This window comes from Charadrius vociferus, unplaced genomic scaffold (genome assembly GCF_000708025.1).
Source record: "Charadrius vociferus isolate BGI_N301 unplaced genomic scaffold, ASM70802v2 scaffold51, whole genome shotgun sequence".
Taxonomy (NCBI): Eukaryota; Metazoa; Chordata; class Aves; order Charadriiformes; family Charadriidae; genus Charadrius; species Charadrius vociferus.
In genome coordinates, this window is record NW_009646939.1 from 2,273,914 (window position 1) to 2,291,654 (window position 17,741).

The 17,741-nt window shown below is 38.1% G+C and overlaps 1 protein-coding gene across 1 annotated transcript in view; it reads right to left on the reverse strand.

Annotated features, from left to right (window-relative positions):
* Positions 1-1,688: 1,688 nt before the first annotated feature.
* Positions 1,689-17,741, reverse strand: part of EXOSC7 (exosome component 7) — a 22,361-nt gene continuing 6,308 nt past the window's right edge. Inside the window, exons 5-10 of the mRNA XM_009895021.1 lie at positions 15,008-15,173; positions 10,581-10,651; positions 5,808-5,931; positions 5,164-5,319; positions 1,818-2,293; positions 1,689-1,770 (exon numbers count right to left, since the gene is read on the reverse strand). Coding sequence (XP_009893323.1) covers positions 2,189-2,293; positions 5,164-5,319; positions 5,808-5,931; positions 10,581-10,651; positions 15,008-15,173 — 622 coding nt within the window. The 3' untranslated portion in view covers positions 1,689-1,770; positions 1,818-2,188. The remainder of the gene's footprint in view (positions 1,771-1,817; positions 2,294-5,163; positions 5,320-5,807; positions 5,932-10,580; positions 10,652-15,007; positions 15,174-17,741) is intronic.

Consider the following 17,741-nt stretch of genomic DNA (forward strand, 5'->3'; position numbering starts at 1 on the left):
TGACTGGGGTAGCCATTTTTGTACACGCAGCCGCTCCACAGGTTTCCCTGTGCTGTGCCACACAGATGCTCAGGTAGCAAGAGTTTGCTTTTTAGGTACCTTGAGCACATAGCCGAGATCTCAGATGGGCTAAATATTTGCCATCTTTAGTAAAAAGCAGAGAGGGAATGCAAATATATATTCATATCCACAGAGGTGTCGTTTAACACGCTTGAAAGACAGTGAGGTTTCTCCCCCCGCTCCAGCTCTCATAACAATCAATTTAAATTTAAAAGGATCTGGAGAGGGAACAAGAAGCATCTTATATGATGTAACTTGCAAAACACTTGGAGATCCTTCAGCTGGAAGGCTATGTAGAAATACACTATTATTGCCATGTTACAAAATTCACCCTGGAAGTAACTCTGGGCAGCCTTTTGGTATCCAACTACAAATCTATAATAAAACAGGCAACAGCTATTCAGAGAACGTCTGTGGTTTAAGACTTGCAATCCTCATTTAGATTAACCATTTTCTGAAACATTAAACAATACATGACCAAACAAAAACTGCTTGTGGTAAGTCCAAGGTACTATAGATGGTTTTTCTTCCTTCAGTTTTCTTTCTTTCTACATTCTTAGAAGTACCTTTGCATGACAGGGAACGGATCACAGCTACTGTAAAGCTGATGTCAGGTTAGTCTTTGCTTCACATAGAATAAATCTACTGGAATGAGTAAAGATGATATACATAACCATTGTCACTTCTTGCCTGTATTACTATGTAGCGCTATTATAGCATACCTAAGCCATTACTTAAGGTACTGAAAAAAATCCCACCTCTTCAAAATAGACATCTTGGGCAAATTTTGTGGGACAATTTATTTTTCTTGTTTTTAACCTGCCTGCTTATTATAGTAGTGGCTACACATATCCGAAATACACAGTAGTACTGCAGTCACCTTGAGTAATTATGTGAGTGAACTCTAGGAAAAGGGCTGAAGAGATTTGGGGACCTTAAGTACACCATATATTTTAATGTGATCATGATTATTAAATTTGAGCTATATTATGTTTTGTCTTATATCTGCAGCTCTCCTTCAGCAAAAACCTTCCCCTTCTACCCACCAAAAGTGTTCCAGACAAGAGAATGTTCTTAATCTGATATTAGAAAATTAAACCAGGAAATTCAGAAAACACTGCTTAAGTAAGAGCTAATTGATTCTTGGATTACTTTAGTAACTTTTGCCATAATGTTTGTTCAAAAGGATCCTTCTAACACTTATAGCTGAAATACCAACTTCTTGAAAATCAACTTTTTCCTTTGACTTCTTCCATCTGTTGTCGCTTCCTATCATGCCAAATAAACAGCTCTTACTCTTTGCTGGGCCAGCCAACAGTAGGGAGAGAATCCACTGCTTTGAAGACCCTGGTGATCCAACTTGATTGGATACCTTATCTGCCATCTTCTGTCTTTCCCTGTAAAGGATCATCACTGACAGCCACTATGCTTTTCCAGTTGATTTATCAAACTGCTAAAAAATTAACTCATTTCCCCTTCTACCTTAGCCATGCTCCTTCTCCTTAGCCACCATGAGAGGCTTTGGCTAGGCTACTACTGTACCAGTGGGCAAAAGGGATAGGCAGAGCTCAAGTAAGCAAAGAAATCTTGGTTTAAAGTATGAATTAGAAGCTTCGGACCATGTTGCATTTATAGTAAAATCTAACCACATTTTATTCAAAGAAAATTAAGATAACTTGAAGAAAGAATTCCACAAAGTGCTGTTCTCATCTGGCTGGTGAACAAAAAAAAATAATTCAAGAGGCCCAAAAGCTGGCTTGTGCTGTACCAAGGACACTCTTGTATACACTCTAGAACACAGCAGCTGGTCTGCAGAAGTGGAACACAGGGAAACAGAATTAAGTGGAACCTACACCAGTTACCCTTGAAAACAGACCCAAGCACTTCCCAGGCAACTGCATCAATTGCTGCTGGTGTGCTTCCTAGATGCGGACAGTTACCCATACGGAAAGCATCTCAAATTTGCTTATTCGTATTTAAGTATAGCTTTCTTTATGCTTAGTAACATTTTAAAAGCCTCTTAGCCAGAAGGATAAAGGTACTGTAACAATAAAATATCCTCTTTCTATATACAAATGGACAAGATTGCACAATCAATTAAAAACAGTTTTGAACATTTAATAAAAACTCATCCTAGAAATCCAACTTTCTGCCGTGAGGTCCCCAAACTCTCCTCTTCATCCAAAATCTTCTGAAGGGCTATGTGCAATGACTTGCCTACTCTTTTTCCCGTCTGCAATGCAAAGAAAGCAAAACAAATCTGAGACATATGCTTATTAACAGGAAGACAACTCTCACGGAACACTTCCTTTTGACAAATATTTTCCCTTTAATGATTAACATACACCAGCTGGTATAATAAAAACATGCTTTTAAGTAAGAAAAATGGCCATGCAAGTTTCATTTTAATTTGATTAAGTTTGAAAAAATGTACACATAAAGGCAGAGCTCCCGTTCATCAGAGAAGCATTCCATGATCATTAACAGCAGATCTGCGCACCACTGGATCGCCCAGGAATACAAATTAAATTCACATCGGGCATAAGCACCTATTCAAATCAGCCAGCACACACAACACGAAGCAATATGCTGGCTGCCAGAGGACAAGAGATATCTGACCAGCAAAGCAGCCTACTAATGCAAAGTTCAGTAAACTCTTCTGAATGTGCCCAGAATCAGCAGACTAAATTTAGACCAGCTCAACACCCTGCCATGTGGCCAGAGAAGCCCAAAATGCACACTGGCTGCATCACCAAATCAGTCTGTGGGCAGATTCTTTGTTATGATATGCAGTTCTATACTGTTCAAGGACCTTAAAGGAGTTAACAGAAGGTTTTCTTTACAGAAATAAACTCCAGCAGTGGATAAACCATCAGGATTAGCTCTGATACCAGCCTCTGCTCTTCCCATGTGCACAATTGTACTGTGGAAGCTGCAGGACAGGGAAACATTGGGCAATGCTGAAATAAAGACCTTAAGGTAGTGGTGACTATTAGAGCTTTCCCAAGGTTTCTCTAAATGACCTGAAACACTGACTCCACACAGAGATGAAGAGAGCCCACCCGTCCCTAAAGAGCCAAAGACAGATTATATTAAACTGAGTTTATTAACTCCTGATCTATGCAACGAAGCTGATGCCTGCTATACAGCTGGACCACAAAGCTCTCTTTCACCTGCTGATGACAATTGCCAACGCCATAGGTGCACAAACCTTAAAATAAGGTACATTTCTAATCGAAGAACCGGGTGACAGAATATGGCCCATAGTACCAAAGGAAATTTGGGAAGAGCTTTGATGCAGCAGGGTAGCTTTCAATCCTAGACAGTATGAGCTAAATGCTGAATGAAAGGGCACACACACAAGAATTGTTACAGCTCTGCACTGGGATAAAGATCACAGCTGCAGTCTGGAGTCCTGAGGGGTAATGCACTTTGCGCATTCTTCTCCTCAAATGTAGGACATCACCACTCACACTAGGTCAAAGTGAATGAGAACTGTGCAGAGCTTTGGTATTGATGCAACACACAACACTGTTGCCATCTTATTTCTGTAAAAAAATCCTATGGATTGGATCATAAACTCAGTAAAAAAACCCCTAATGCTGGCAGCTTCCCAAAACTTTCCCATGAAACTGCCTTCCTAAAAGATATGTCCTAGGAACATCTGTTCTCTACCAAGCAGGGAAAGCTGAACACTCTCTGACCTGCAGCCAAATCATAAGGGAACGGAGGTGTCAAGCAAGGGTTCTGCAGCTCCTCCACTGGACATTCCCAGGCCTTTTTGTTTTTCTTGGTATCCTAATCAGGCTGCTGAGTTTGAGGCAGGTCTGAACAGATAATCTCTGACCTCCCAGAAAACATCATGGTTTCTTCTCATCAGCTTTAGCCCTCGCTCCTTCAAACTACTCAGCACCCAGGAGGGAAGACTTCTTCCAAAGCAAGTGAGAGACAGCACAAATCACTGGGTGATCAGCTTAAGCTCTTAACTCCTTGCACTAACAAGTAGGGACAAGTTCACTAAAGCTGTTAAGCAGAGTAGGACAGTTTGAAGATTTCCCATGGTTACCTTCCATATGCATCCCTGATTAGCGTTTAGATAAGCATGATATAAACCCAAGCACAGCCTTTGGGGGTAGGCTATACAACAGAACTTCAGAAGTTCACTTCCTATTTAGGGCTCAATGTAGAGCAAAATCTGTGATCAAAATAGAGGCTCCGATCAAAGCTTTCTGCAGAAAATTTGCATGTGTGCCAGCTTCTACCATAAACCTATATCTAACTTAAGCACACACCTCTTTGTAGCAGCCCTAAACCCAAAATCTCAAGTTTTCTGATGGTTAGTTAGAATTGGACTCAAAATCTATCAAGGAAGACATATCAGATGTCCATAGGAAGTTTGGTTTCTTTAGCATGCCAACTCTGCACATCTACGCAGATGATAAGGGGGATAAGTGACCTCTCTGACGGCAAATAAAAGGCCCATCAGTACCACCAAGAGTAGCACTCTGGTCAACATCAGGAAACAGTGAAGTGCTATATATACTCAGCGTGTAATTTCCACTTGAGACCAAGTGTTTTCAAACTTGGCTCCAAGTTCTGCATTCTTCACTACAGCCATGCTGAAATTAGTTCTGAATCTCTAGGAAACACAGCCAGTTTGAAGTATTTTTCATTCTGACTCCAAGTTCAAAACCCAGTTCTGTCTCATGCTCAAGGCCAAACCCAGGCATGAGAATTTATACTCGAAAACAGTTTTAAGAAAACCCTGAAGAAAAGTTTAAAATGGAGTTTTTATGTGGATGTGAACAACATCCAGACACCAGTATTTTCATGGAGTAGAGAGATCAGAAACCCGATAAAGGAGCAAAGAAAAACAACAGTAAAAATTAATATACTCCATCCAGCGTGACCTGGACAGGCTGGAGAGCTGGGCAGAGAGGAACCTAACGAGGTTCAACATAAGCAAGTGCAGGGTCCCTCATGCACCTAAGAAAAGCATCAGGATCTCTGCTCTTAAAGCCCTTACTGCAGCTTTTCATATACTCAAGTTCCAGTTCACCCAGTGTCATTCAGTATCATCAGTACCTGCTCCAAAGTCCTTACCTCCATCATTTCAAAAATACTCTCAGGATCAAGGCTACCTTTCCCCACTTTCTTCATAGAAGTGAGGGCGCCTTTACTGGTCACAGAAATAAGCAGGCTGGCCAAAGAACAGGCTTCTTCCTGAAGTGTAGCATCCACCACATGCCTATACCCAATCTGTAGGTTAGTGACAAAATGACATATTAGTTTGCAGCTCTTTATTAAGAAGTTAAACTGTGAGTAGTAGCTCTGTTGGCTATCTACAGCCTCCCATCCTAATATCACGTGACTGACTTTACAGCACAGTACTTAAACAGCCTCTGACCCCAAATTATGTGTACGTACATAACAGAGGTGAGATAAGCATGTCACTATTTCACACTGTTTTCCTCTCTGACCATACTTTAATAATAAACAACTCTTCTGCATGCAAGAAGATGCATTTTAAGAAGGCAACAAGTGGAAATCTGCAAGTCAGAGGTGGAAAAAAACCCTTTATTCAGTAAAAGTTCTTAATTGGGAGGCCAGGCATGAACAAATATATACGTAGTGGACACTGACGATTTCCGTAAGGCAAGTTTTTTCTCTAGGGAAAAAATAAACATCAGGTGAAGTTAATAGAAACTGAAGTGTTAGGTAGAAGGTCAGAAATTTGTCAGGCTTACTTTGCTTAGTGTGACGATGCAGGGCACATCATCCACATTAAGTCTAATACAATCATAGGGGTCATCAGACAGCTCAATCTCTTTAGAGCCTTCTTCATCCTCCAGAACACGCACTTTGGGTATTCTGTGGAAACAAAACGTGCAAAATCATTGCCAGAACAGATAACAAATACAGGTGTCATACAGTCTCAACTCCAAGAAGTGCCCATTCCTCTAAATGAGGCTAAATGTTTAGAAAAAAAAAAATCCAGAAAGTTATCAAAGTATTAACAACTCACTCACTGACACTAGGAAGAAAACATTGTAAGTAGGAAGATATTTAGGATAAGACCATCATATTTGCATCATTCAAACCGTTAGAATCTGAACTGTTTTTTACACTAATACACGGGGAGAGATTCTTTCGGAACTTGCACAATGCAATTCTGAACAATTCTTTGTACATCTGTCTGGACGTATAGGAGAGAAATTACCAAGACTGAATCTTTTTGTACTGTGGTTCCCAACCTTGCAGACAACAGTACAGTTGTCAGAATTACGGCAATTGCATTGCTTGGCCAAGCTGGGCATCAGTAGCAAACACAAGTAGTAAAGCTGCTCAGGAAAGAATGACACTAAGGAGATTTGGGGTAAAGGAAGAAGATGACATTAGTAAAATCCATTCTCTTTAGCAAGATGGGAAGATTGGGAAGATATTCTCATTCTTTGAGAAGCCAGAAGACTCTATTGTTCTAAGGACAGATACACAAAAGCAAACACCAGGGAGAAAAACCCAGGCAGAAATCCAAGAAATGCTTTCTTCTCAATTGTGAGTGACAAGCTCACAAATGAGCTAGACAGGCTCCTTATCAGTGATAAACATATTATACTTGTTATAGCCATTTAATGGGAGTTTTACAGGATGATTTAATGCAGCTTTCTTCGCACAATTAATAAAATAATTTAAAACAATTTAGTAGAAGACAGTATCGCAAGAAGCCAAGAACATCAGTGTCTTATTTACCCTCATTTATCCAGGTGCCCACTAGGATGGAGTACTGACTGAGAGACTTTGCTCTACTGGCCAGTAAAACCCCCACACAGCTCAACCATACTGCTCTCACTTTTACACATTTGCACTTGAAAACATAAAATATTTCAAGATGTCCCTAGAAAGCTAACTTCAGTAACCATGTGGAATGTAACCACGATCTGTTTTTTTATTAGTACTTTTACAGTAGCGGTGTGTTTTATAACTAGACTCTGGAGGTTACATTCTTTTACGCATTCTGTACCAAATCTCTTTTAAGAGGAGGAGATAGGGACTGATTTATTGAACTTTTCCCCCACCAACGCAAAGTGATTTTTATTGTTCCCTGGAAGAGTATTTTAATTATTTGTGGCTAAGAGTCTTAGAGGCAAATACTTCAATACAGCTAACCCTGCTTCAGTGAGAACAAATTCCCTACAGCAACATTGGCCTGTGCCAAGCTAAAACCTAAACTTTCTACGTAACAACTACGATGTGTACTTTTTCCTGAAATGAAACTCAAAATGCTTTGCAGAGTTACATAACATCTAATTGGAAATGCATCAAAGCCTGTTTTCAAGTTAAAAATATTCAATTAAAAATTGATGGAATAAAGTCACAAGGTGACTAACCCTCTAGCTACGCAGGACAATGGAGAACATTGGACAACAGCCTAGACAAAAAGTGTATCTGCCAGAGCAGTGCTTAAAAAAGAATGAAGATTTCAAGAAAATCTGTGAGATTAAGCAATTTTTAACTTCGTCCTAGAATAGCTATGAAACCAGAGCAATGTTTAGTCTGCAAGAAAAAGTTGCCAGAATTAATACCTGAAAAAACCCTTCAAAGCGCTGTTCAGGCCAGGAACAGAGGAGAGAGGTACACATTAGAACTACTGCAGAGGCAGAAAGATAGTTGATCAGACACAAGCATCATAGTTGAATAAAAAGGGGGTATATACACAGAAAAAATACGCAAAGAGAGTGTAGCACAAAAAGGATTTCCAGAAAACTGGAGATTTCCTCTCCCAGCTTATGAAGATTTATCTTAAGAACCAGCTGTACATGTTTATTTTGCAACTTTTATTTTTCTGGTTTGATTCCTGCAACTAATCAGGGCAGAAATCTGTACAGCAGGACTTAGTCACATAAGGAACAATGCTTTTTTCTGTGAGCTGCGACTCAGATTTCCCAACTGCAAAACCAGTTCTACCCTTGCAAGCAGGCATCGGTTCTGTCTCTACCATGCTGCCCAGCAAAAATCAGGACATCTGCAAGGCTACTGTGTTATAAACTCTGCAGCTTTTGTAACTTGCCTAGTTTCTGTTGCCTCGGTTGCAAGTAGGCACATTCCACAGGATCAAGGTTAATACTAAGTCGACACAGTAGCTACACGCACATTTTGCAGTATCTACTTCCATCATGGATAGATCCAGCCTTAAACACCTTGGAAACACAGTTAAGAAGAAAGTTTGATATCTGTTCTCTTTTGCACATGATCTTGACATAGTTTTTATAATATAATGAACAATACAAAACTCCAAGGAGTAAATGTTCCCCCTAAAACAGTCATATTGTCATTGTGCCATGCCTGAAGGGGATACAATGAGTCAGGTCAGCCATACAAAGGATTTAAATCCCGTAATTCTTGTGCAAAATTCCTTAAGTTACGGGTTTGCATTTACTTAGCCGTAAAGAAAAATGCGTCCATAGCATTATAAAAATGGTTAAAGCAAGATTTTAAGGACGAACTGAGGTTTTCAAATACCTATTTGAACATCTAAAAATCTGTAGCTTCAAAGAAAAAACAGCAGCTTGAGCTCTCTGTTCTCGGTTCCAAGGCTGCAGTCAAAGCTGACAAAGATCTGAAAACACTTACAACAAAAACCTGGTTGTAAACAGATTACGAAAGGCGAGTAAGACTCAAAGAGGGACACCCATGTCAAGTGAAGTTCAGAACACTTAATCTGAAGTGACCTTCAAACTGACATCTTGTCTTGCTGGGACAATAATATTTTACGGAAAGTGGGCAACTACTCTAAACACCCTCGTGTCAATCCAAAGAAAACTTAGTAGGTACTAAAAGAAAGGGAGAGGAAAAGTGAATGCGGACAACAGGTTTTCACTTTGAATTTCACCTTTTGACTTTGTGAGCTCGTATGAGATTAGATGTACTAGCATTCCCTGCTCAAATCAATAGACAGGGTTTTCACAGGTCAAAAATCAACAGGCTCTGCATTATGTCATACTGTACCACATTTTGATTTGATATCCAACTTCAACAAGACTGTGGATGCTCGCCCTCAGATTAAAAATTATATGAAAGATACAGTTTTCAGAAGAATAAAAATAAAGCAGAATCATTAAAACAACTATACTCTCCATGTTGTCTGTGCTCCCAAAGCAACAGATTTTCTTTTATTTATTTAAATTAATTTTTATATGATCTCTCTTTATTCAGAACTAGGATTCTGGATGAAATAAGAAAAAAAAGATGTAGTTATTTTGTAAATAAAGTATGTGCCTTGGATCTGCAAAACAATTCACATGGGAATGACTTTTTTAATTATATGACTTTTGCATCCTGGCATCTCACACACAGACAAAGGCATTTCTTCCCTTTAGCGTACTGTCAACTCTTTTGTGAGCCAATACATTCATGACAGTATTTCTTAATGCTACAAAACCAATCTACTGTTAAAAGTTACTGTTGAGATCTTGAGTAACACGGGAAATTTCTCAGCAATATATAAGTTGTAGTCTTAGACGGATTCTCCCCTTATCCCCTTTTAAAGTGTTTATATCCTGATATACTGCCTGTTTTCAAAAGCATATTTTCCTCTTCTTCTTACACAGACTTTTCCAGCTCTAGTACTGTGTGCTGATTCTCTGATGAATAAGCCAGAACAACAACAGTGACTTTAGCAACTCCAATTTACAGCTGAAAAACAATTTGAGATCCCCTTTCAAAACATTTACGCCTGTAAGGGTCTAACTTTTGCACTGCTTCCAGCTACTTTTACTACATAATTTTTTTAGCAAAGCCATTCACTAGTTTGTTTCTCAAGGGTGCTACAAAACTCTGTATTCCCTCTCATCTATAGATATCGAAGACAAAAACACTAGAAAAAATATTATTGAATGCTATCATTAAAACACACACAGAGCACTCACATCATTCATTCTACTACATTTTGTTCTTCCATTCTTTGAATTAAAACGCATGGGGCAAAGTTCTTTTAAGGACACATCATCCCTCCCTCTCCACAATCTCTCACCACTAGTTCTTCCATTTAGTTTTAAAAAGAACTCTAGAATAACAGTAAATGAGAAAGAACATCAGAAGTGGGAAAACAGGGCTAGTTATAAATCGGTAGTCATATTGACAGAGGGCCTTTTATTCAGAAGCGTCACATACCAGTAAATACTTCTTATTTTAAACCCACAAGGCATCAACACGAAGGCCTACAACTACTTGCAACAAAACCACACGGTCAAGACAATTTTTTCTGGATCTGGCTACAGAACAAAAGTTATATTGTGAGCCTGATTGTGCATATAATGCAATATGACACTTGATTATCAGAAACTGAATAAAGTCATTAGTTCATGTTACTTGCATGCAAATGGACTGCCTTGTATCTGAATGCACGTTGCCTTGGATATTTCTTATTTAAATAATTAAGCATTAAAAATGCTTAGCTCAGAGTACTTCTCTTTCACTTCCCATGCCACTTCCACTCACATGAAATGAGATCTGTGCTTTACCTTGTGTTAAAGAGAGCTGCCTTCACTGCGATTGAGATTGCATCAAGGAGGTTTCCACCACATTCCAGTAACTGGAGAGGAAAGAAGAAAATCAGGCTAGTGCTTTTAAACCAAGTCTTTATTTCACTTAAACCTACTTAAAACAGCAGAAAATTAAGAAACAAAACGGGTTTTTAAAAAACAAAGCTGTTTTTAAAGCGTATCTATGAAAATACACAGATAGGGAATTAAGATTTTAGCTAACTGTATTATACATGCAAAAGAGAAGAGTTAACGCACTTCATAATAAAATCAACAATAAGATTTAATAATAGCAGCTGAAATGAAACGACTGCTGTTCTTACTCTTCTTCTGTTAAGGCTCTGAACTAGGCTATGACCAGAATACTTTTTATCAACTCACCATATTCATTCATTAATGTTAAACCAAGCCAATCCATTTTCTATACTTCATTTCAAAGCGGAGTCTTTTTTAAATATCAGCTGGACAAACCCAATTGGTAGAACTGTTTTCAAAGAAGCAATGCAAACTGTCACCCAGAACATGGTATGAAAAGGTATAGTTACGAAGGCACATCATGATTTATTGTCTATTCCTTATGGAAATGGAGTCATCAGCAAGTTTGTCTTGTAGCTGAAAAGGATCTAAGGAAATCCTGATGTCAAAGCCTACTTGTTGATAACACTATCATTTGAATTAAAGTGTGTGGAGGGATTCTAGCTTAGCTTCTTCCCCTGAAGATTACAAGAACAGCACTGCATCCTATATAAAAAGGCTGGGCTCCCATAACCACTAATACCTTCTACAGGCTGACAGACAACTCAAAGATGTATTTGGCCACAGTCTAGTGTTAGCTCTCGAGAAGCTCCACTCTGAGCTGCCGCTACTATTCTATGAACACACACATCGCCAGCAAGCATTTGAAACTACTTCAGCGAGAACATATGGATGCATTACATCAATCAATGCTGCACGATGAGAGCAAAATAAGTTTTGCAATACTGATTGCATTGATTTTTCTTCAGAATCTATTTAAGAATGAGATAAACCCCTGCACTGGGAGCAAATCATAAATCAGATCTTCTGGAAAGACAGTTTATTTTTATGAAGACAGACTTAACTGTGTAAAAACAATGACAAAAAGTTGGGATAGAAAGCTAAATACAAAGGCAATCAAATTATTTCTTTGCAAACAGCTGCTGGATACAGAGAGGTTAACTTGCCACGTTCAGTCATTATTGGATTTTACTGGATAACACAATAAGCTCCACAATATCTTTGTTATTAAAACACAGGAATGGGATGTGCCTGTACTGTTGCTAGGCTTATGTTCAGGCTGCTGTTTTAAAGCCTTATCAGTATTACAGTGGCACCTACAGGAACACAGCCTGTATCAAGCATGGTACAATTCCCCCATGAAGAAATGAACGCTCTCTTCTCAGCTGAAACACCTTGTACTGAGACCTTCCTTTTTTTTAAGGACTAAGAAAGTCTGCACAACTGTGCATTGTGGGAAGCAAAGGAGTCTTTAAAAAGGACTGCTTTTAATTTACTGATGTGCAAATGAAAAAGTTACTGGGGGTGGAAAAAAGACAAAACATTGTAGACCTTGCCTTACTCAGTTTTTTCTTACAGAAGGACAGAATTCTAAGGTGGTTTTTTTCCCCAAACTGGGGAGGAAAGAGAAAAGATAAGGAAGTCCTCTGAGGGATGCTCAGTAGTGAACTGCTAAAATTTCAACAGAAACTAATGCACCCCCCCAACGCACAATGTACTGTGATTGATGTGAGATGAAGAGATTGCACACTTTGATTCTCCTTGCTCAGCACTGCAGGCTGCTGGGGCAAATTATGTGGAGAAGGCTATACATGTACCAAAAACACCCTAAAAATGCCTAAAAGTTTATTTCTGACATCAGCGACTTAGAAGGGGAAAGAAATTGAGGGAAAGACAGAGGGGGTGAGAACAGGCTTATAGTTTTGTAGTACAGTGTATCTCCACATTCATGAGCTACTCTTTGAAAGCTGAATGCCTTCTACTATTAAGAAAGAATACATGTATTTTGAAACGTCAAGGTGTATATCCTTGACCTTTAACACATATCTATACGTGTCCATGTCTGCATCTTTGTAGTGTGTATAGTTGAAGTTATTTTCTTTCTAGTCTGACTGTACACAATTACAGCACCTCCCAAGTACACTGATCACTGAGCAAATGCTTGAGGGATGCATGACTATACAAAATATGCTACCTTCTCTTTTGAGGTTGCGTATCTCAAACTTTGTTTACACATAAGAGCTGAATATATATGCCTTGATCAAAGTGCGCATGGCTAAATTACACAGCAATGGAGTACCTCCTGGTTCATAACATTCTTTCTGGGTTTTTGTCTGAGAGAGAGACTGAAAACAAGTACCCTCCCACCTGCCTACAAGGTACCAGTAGTTTCAGGCTTACTGCAGATTTAAGGCTTATTTTCCCTCCAACTTAACTATGCAACACGAACACTAATGTGAACAATTTCCAGGAATTCTGAAGGAAAACATCATACAAAGGACTCTCAATGAGCATTGTAATTATATTTAGAATCTGCTTCCCTCAAATGATGAATAATATAACTTGTAGTGCCTTATACTAGTGCAAGTGTCATACTTCCATCATGTACTATTAAAATAGAGCTTTATAGGAATGATTGAGCAAGAGCAGCTTCAGGAAAACCTGTTAGGTATCAAGTGTAAACTGTAACATGTGATATACATCTTCTATTTAGAAGAGGAAATAGTACAAATACCCCAAAAATGTGAAAATACAGAGGCCTGGGGTGGGGGAAAAAAAAAAAAAAAAAAAAAAAAAAAAGAGGGACGGAACAGAATAAGAGACAAAAGCATCTTCTTCTAACTATACCAGCAGCTCATCAATGGCTCACACACAAAATTCCTGGAGAATAGGACATTAAAAAGACTCATCAAGTTTATAGTCCTAATTGTGAACCTACAAGGGATTCTTTATTGACACTGGAAACAAAGCTAAATCTAACACAAAACATAGGTCTTGACATTCATAATTCTGATACAACTAGTAGCATAAAAAAAAAACAAAGCCGTTTTTCTCTGTAGCTGTGGACAATCAACAAATTCATCCAGGAAGAATCAAGTACCGACCAGTTATACAGTTATACCTCATACAAAAGCTATATAGAACTACGCCTGCAGCAGCCAGCTTTATGAAAGTCTTGGTTTATGCAGTGTTTATGTAATGTTAAGCAGTACGTGGCTTAAATAAGCACAACATTTAATATTCTGTACCTCTGCTTGTAATTACCTAGTAACTAAAGGCCCCGGTGTGATTTCTCTGAACTAACACTTCATTCTCTATTAAACTATGCCAAGCTCCAACAAGCTGGTGACTAGGACTGTTAAAGCACTCAGCAGTGGTACACATTTGATCATTCTGTATGCGGACTAAGTCACTGTATGTGACTGTTATCTACTATAATTACGCTAATGCTACTGCTTTTTAAACACCTAGTGGACTAATTTTCACATTTATTCATGTCTTAGTCTGACTGTTCCTGTTTTAACAAAACCCTGTTTGGTTTTTGTTTGGCAGTACAGCTTAATGTTTTGCAAATCATTTCATAGACATTAATGGATTCCTGTGAGTAAGATCCCTCAACATATTTTCCGTTACAAATTTGACAAACAGAAACTCAACTTTGGACCAATAAGAATTGAAAACAATGCTTAGGAGAGTCTGACTTGCAGAATTTTATTAAATCCCCATGACAGAGTGCTTTAAATACAGCACAGTTTAGAAATTGAGCTGCTGCATGCACAAGATTTATATGCATAAAATTCAGTTTCCATTTTTTAATGGGAACAAATATTTAGTTTGTCTTCTACACTCAATACATGGATACAACTTTCATCAAAAAGTGCCTAGGCCAAATGTAACTTTTGCCAGAAAAGTTTCTACTTTACTTTACTGAATTAGGACTGTTAATAGTACAGAGAGGTAGACGGGATGGACAGGTATGTTAGGGCAAATATACACCCATGCTAACTCCTACTAACTAGAATGCAACATTTGCCACTATATCTAGCTAGGAAAATAGTTTAGCCCTCTTTAGTGGCAATTTCCTTGTCACTATAAGGTCACTGATTTTTATCTGAGACGGATTGAGAGTATTCACCGTTTTGTTGGCTCTGCAGTGGAGCAGCAGCATCAAGAAGAGTAGAAGAAGAGCAAGCTGGAAGTAGTGATTAAGTATTACAGGTAGATTCACAAGAAAATGGCCATCTATGCTGTGAAGCATTATATCACAGTATGAGAAGCTTTTTTTTTATATGAAAATACACATGGTTATGCTAAGTCAGTCAGCACCTTGAAAAACCTCCTTGAATTTTGGTTTTCATTTCCTTACTTACCAATACATCAACATAGAGAACCCAGCAGTGCTCTCTGGGATTAATACAAAGTGATTTCAAGTCTACACTGCTCTCACTGCTAAATACTCTGTAGAGTGTATTTGCTATCTCTGTGCCAAGTTCTTCTCCTCCCCGGCCTTCAAATTCAGGAGTAGCATTTGCAGAACTAGATAAAGAAAGAAAAAATACTTTCACTTCTGAAGCAGCCAATACCCGAGGAACATTTCTTAAATATAAAGAATTAGAAACATCTAAGGATTTATTTGTACAAGAATAAGCATCCTATCTGTAAAGAAATTAGTCACATTTTGCATAAGAAAATGCCTTGATGCAGATAATATACCTATATTTTGCTACAAACTTGATACTAATTAAATTCCACTACTATCTTCAGTTCCCAAGTTACAATATTAAAGTTGATGAATTCTCTCAGGGATTATTTCTTAAGCACTCTCATTTTCTATCTTCTCAACCCTTTCAAAAATAAAAAAGTAAGAGAACTCTGTACTAAGTTCAGAACAGCTAACAAGACAGCCTGTTAGAGTCGAATGTTAAATTAATAAGATAAGAGAGTGGCTAAGAAGAGAAAGATGTGACAATATGACAAGTAGAATGCATATTTTTTTCAAAGTGACATGACTGCCTGACCTTAATTGGTAATTTCTTTACTGAGTGTGCTCTTTGCTATCAGACAGCAGCTCATTATTTTCAGCAACTGCAGCTTATGGAGAGCAGCAACTAAAGACCATTTTTTCCAGAAGGGATCTGACAAAAGTGTGTGGTCTTCACTTCCCTCATTCCAACGTAACAAACTTTGTTCATGAGCAGTCATGCAAGAAAGTGCTTGGGTGCTGAGGCCTTGTACACAGCTAAGAACAAAATTCTAACAATAAAAGAAAACAGGCCTACAAAAAAAAAACCCAACCCACAAACAAAAAAACCCCACCTCCAAGTCACAATGAAACAGAGCAAAACGTTCAGAGATGCAAACACAGCAAAATAATAAACAAATATTCTGAACCCAACCTCTGGTTTATAGAGGGGGCAAGAGCATTCTCAAGCAGTGGAGACCCACAGCACACATTGCAGAGCTTGTTTTTAAATGAACTAGTCAGTCCTCCCCCAAATTAATTATATTCATTACAGAACATAGGAAAGGAGGTGTTTCCACAGAAGTAGTTTGATATGTTCAAAATCTACAATAGCAAAGCCTTGTGTTCTCCTGCCTCAGCACCTCACAGCGCCAATTTCTCATGTACCTTTTGTATTTATATGATGATAAAAACTCTTAGCTCTTCCAACAGGAACAGCACAGGAATGCAAACATACAGCAGAAAACAAAGCCCTAGAATATAATCCCTTCACCTTTAAAAAACCAACAACTAAAGACCTACGTTATCTAGGTATGACTTAAACCATCCACTGAGCTGTATCAACAAAACTGCAGCACCTATAAGGGAAATCCTTACCTCACAGTAATTCTCCCAACTTGTTCTTCTGCAGAACTGATGAAAACTCAGAATATGAGAAAGAGCTACTGAATTTTAGAGAAGTTACTTGCTGCTTCTATAACCAGACAGCACTATACATGCTTTAAAAAAATAAATAAATTACTGCAGATCAAGCACTGACCTGTGCTTCTAAACTACATTTGCCACATGAATAAGAGCTGCAAGTGTGACATAGTACTATTCACAGCTGTGTTAATATTAGACACCAATTCTATAAGATAGGACCATATCTAAGGGTAACTTAATTCTGGAAACATGCTGAGTTGGGCCTTTAGGTTGTATTAAACAAGCACTTATCCATAGAAGCAGCTTTCACACGAGTTAACTAGATCATTCTGTTTAAACCTTTCTGTTTAAAGGATGGTTATACAAGTATTATGATTCCTACGATAAGTTGAAAAGAAGTACACAAACCTCGATCTATACCTCGTTATTACTTCTAAACACTAAGTTTTATCAAATGTTGTAGTTTTTAAATATAAATAGCCACTTTCTTTGACAGAAAATAAGGAGAACATAAGACTCAACTGGAATATCATTGCAAGTTTCACTGCATCTTAATTCCATTATTATTTTAACACTTCAATTCCTTGCAATCAAAGTGAAATAAAATGTAATGTTAGAAGGTTACTATTATAACTACATGGTAAATACTGCCACCCAATGCTCAGACTATTGCAGTGATTTACACTGCATAAAATTTGAAAAATGGTTGTCCAGCACACTAGTAAAAGAAAATGCCCAAAAGCTTGTTTTACGGAGCACAGAAAGAACTTAGCAGTGGCCAAGCAGAGCACAGAACTTCTACTCCTGAACAGAATGTAATTTTAAAGACTTTCAAAACCATTTCAGTGTCACATTGCATAACAATCAAGACTCCTAGAGCACAATGAGGCTTCTATCACAGATTTTTACTTTCAAAACCCTTGCTGTTACCGGTCAAAACCTTTCTCTCACAGTAGCTCAGTACTTCCCATCCGTTGCTCAGTCCATTAATATACTATAATATACAATGTAAGTATTTATAACAAAAGATAAAGCAGTTAATTAAATAAAAGCTTACAGCTATTTTCCTGATATACAAGAGCTTCATTACACAGAGGATATTCTTCACTTAAAGTCATATTTACTTCAAGGAACCAATACCAGATTTCTATTCTTGCACCAAAAGAAACATACAATCATTTAAAACAAGGCAGCAGATTTATTTTTTTAGAATCAGC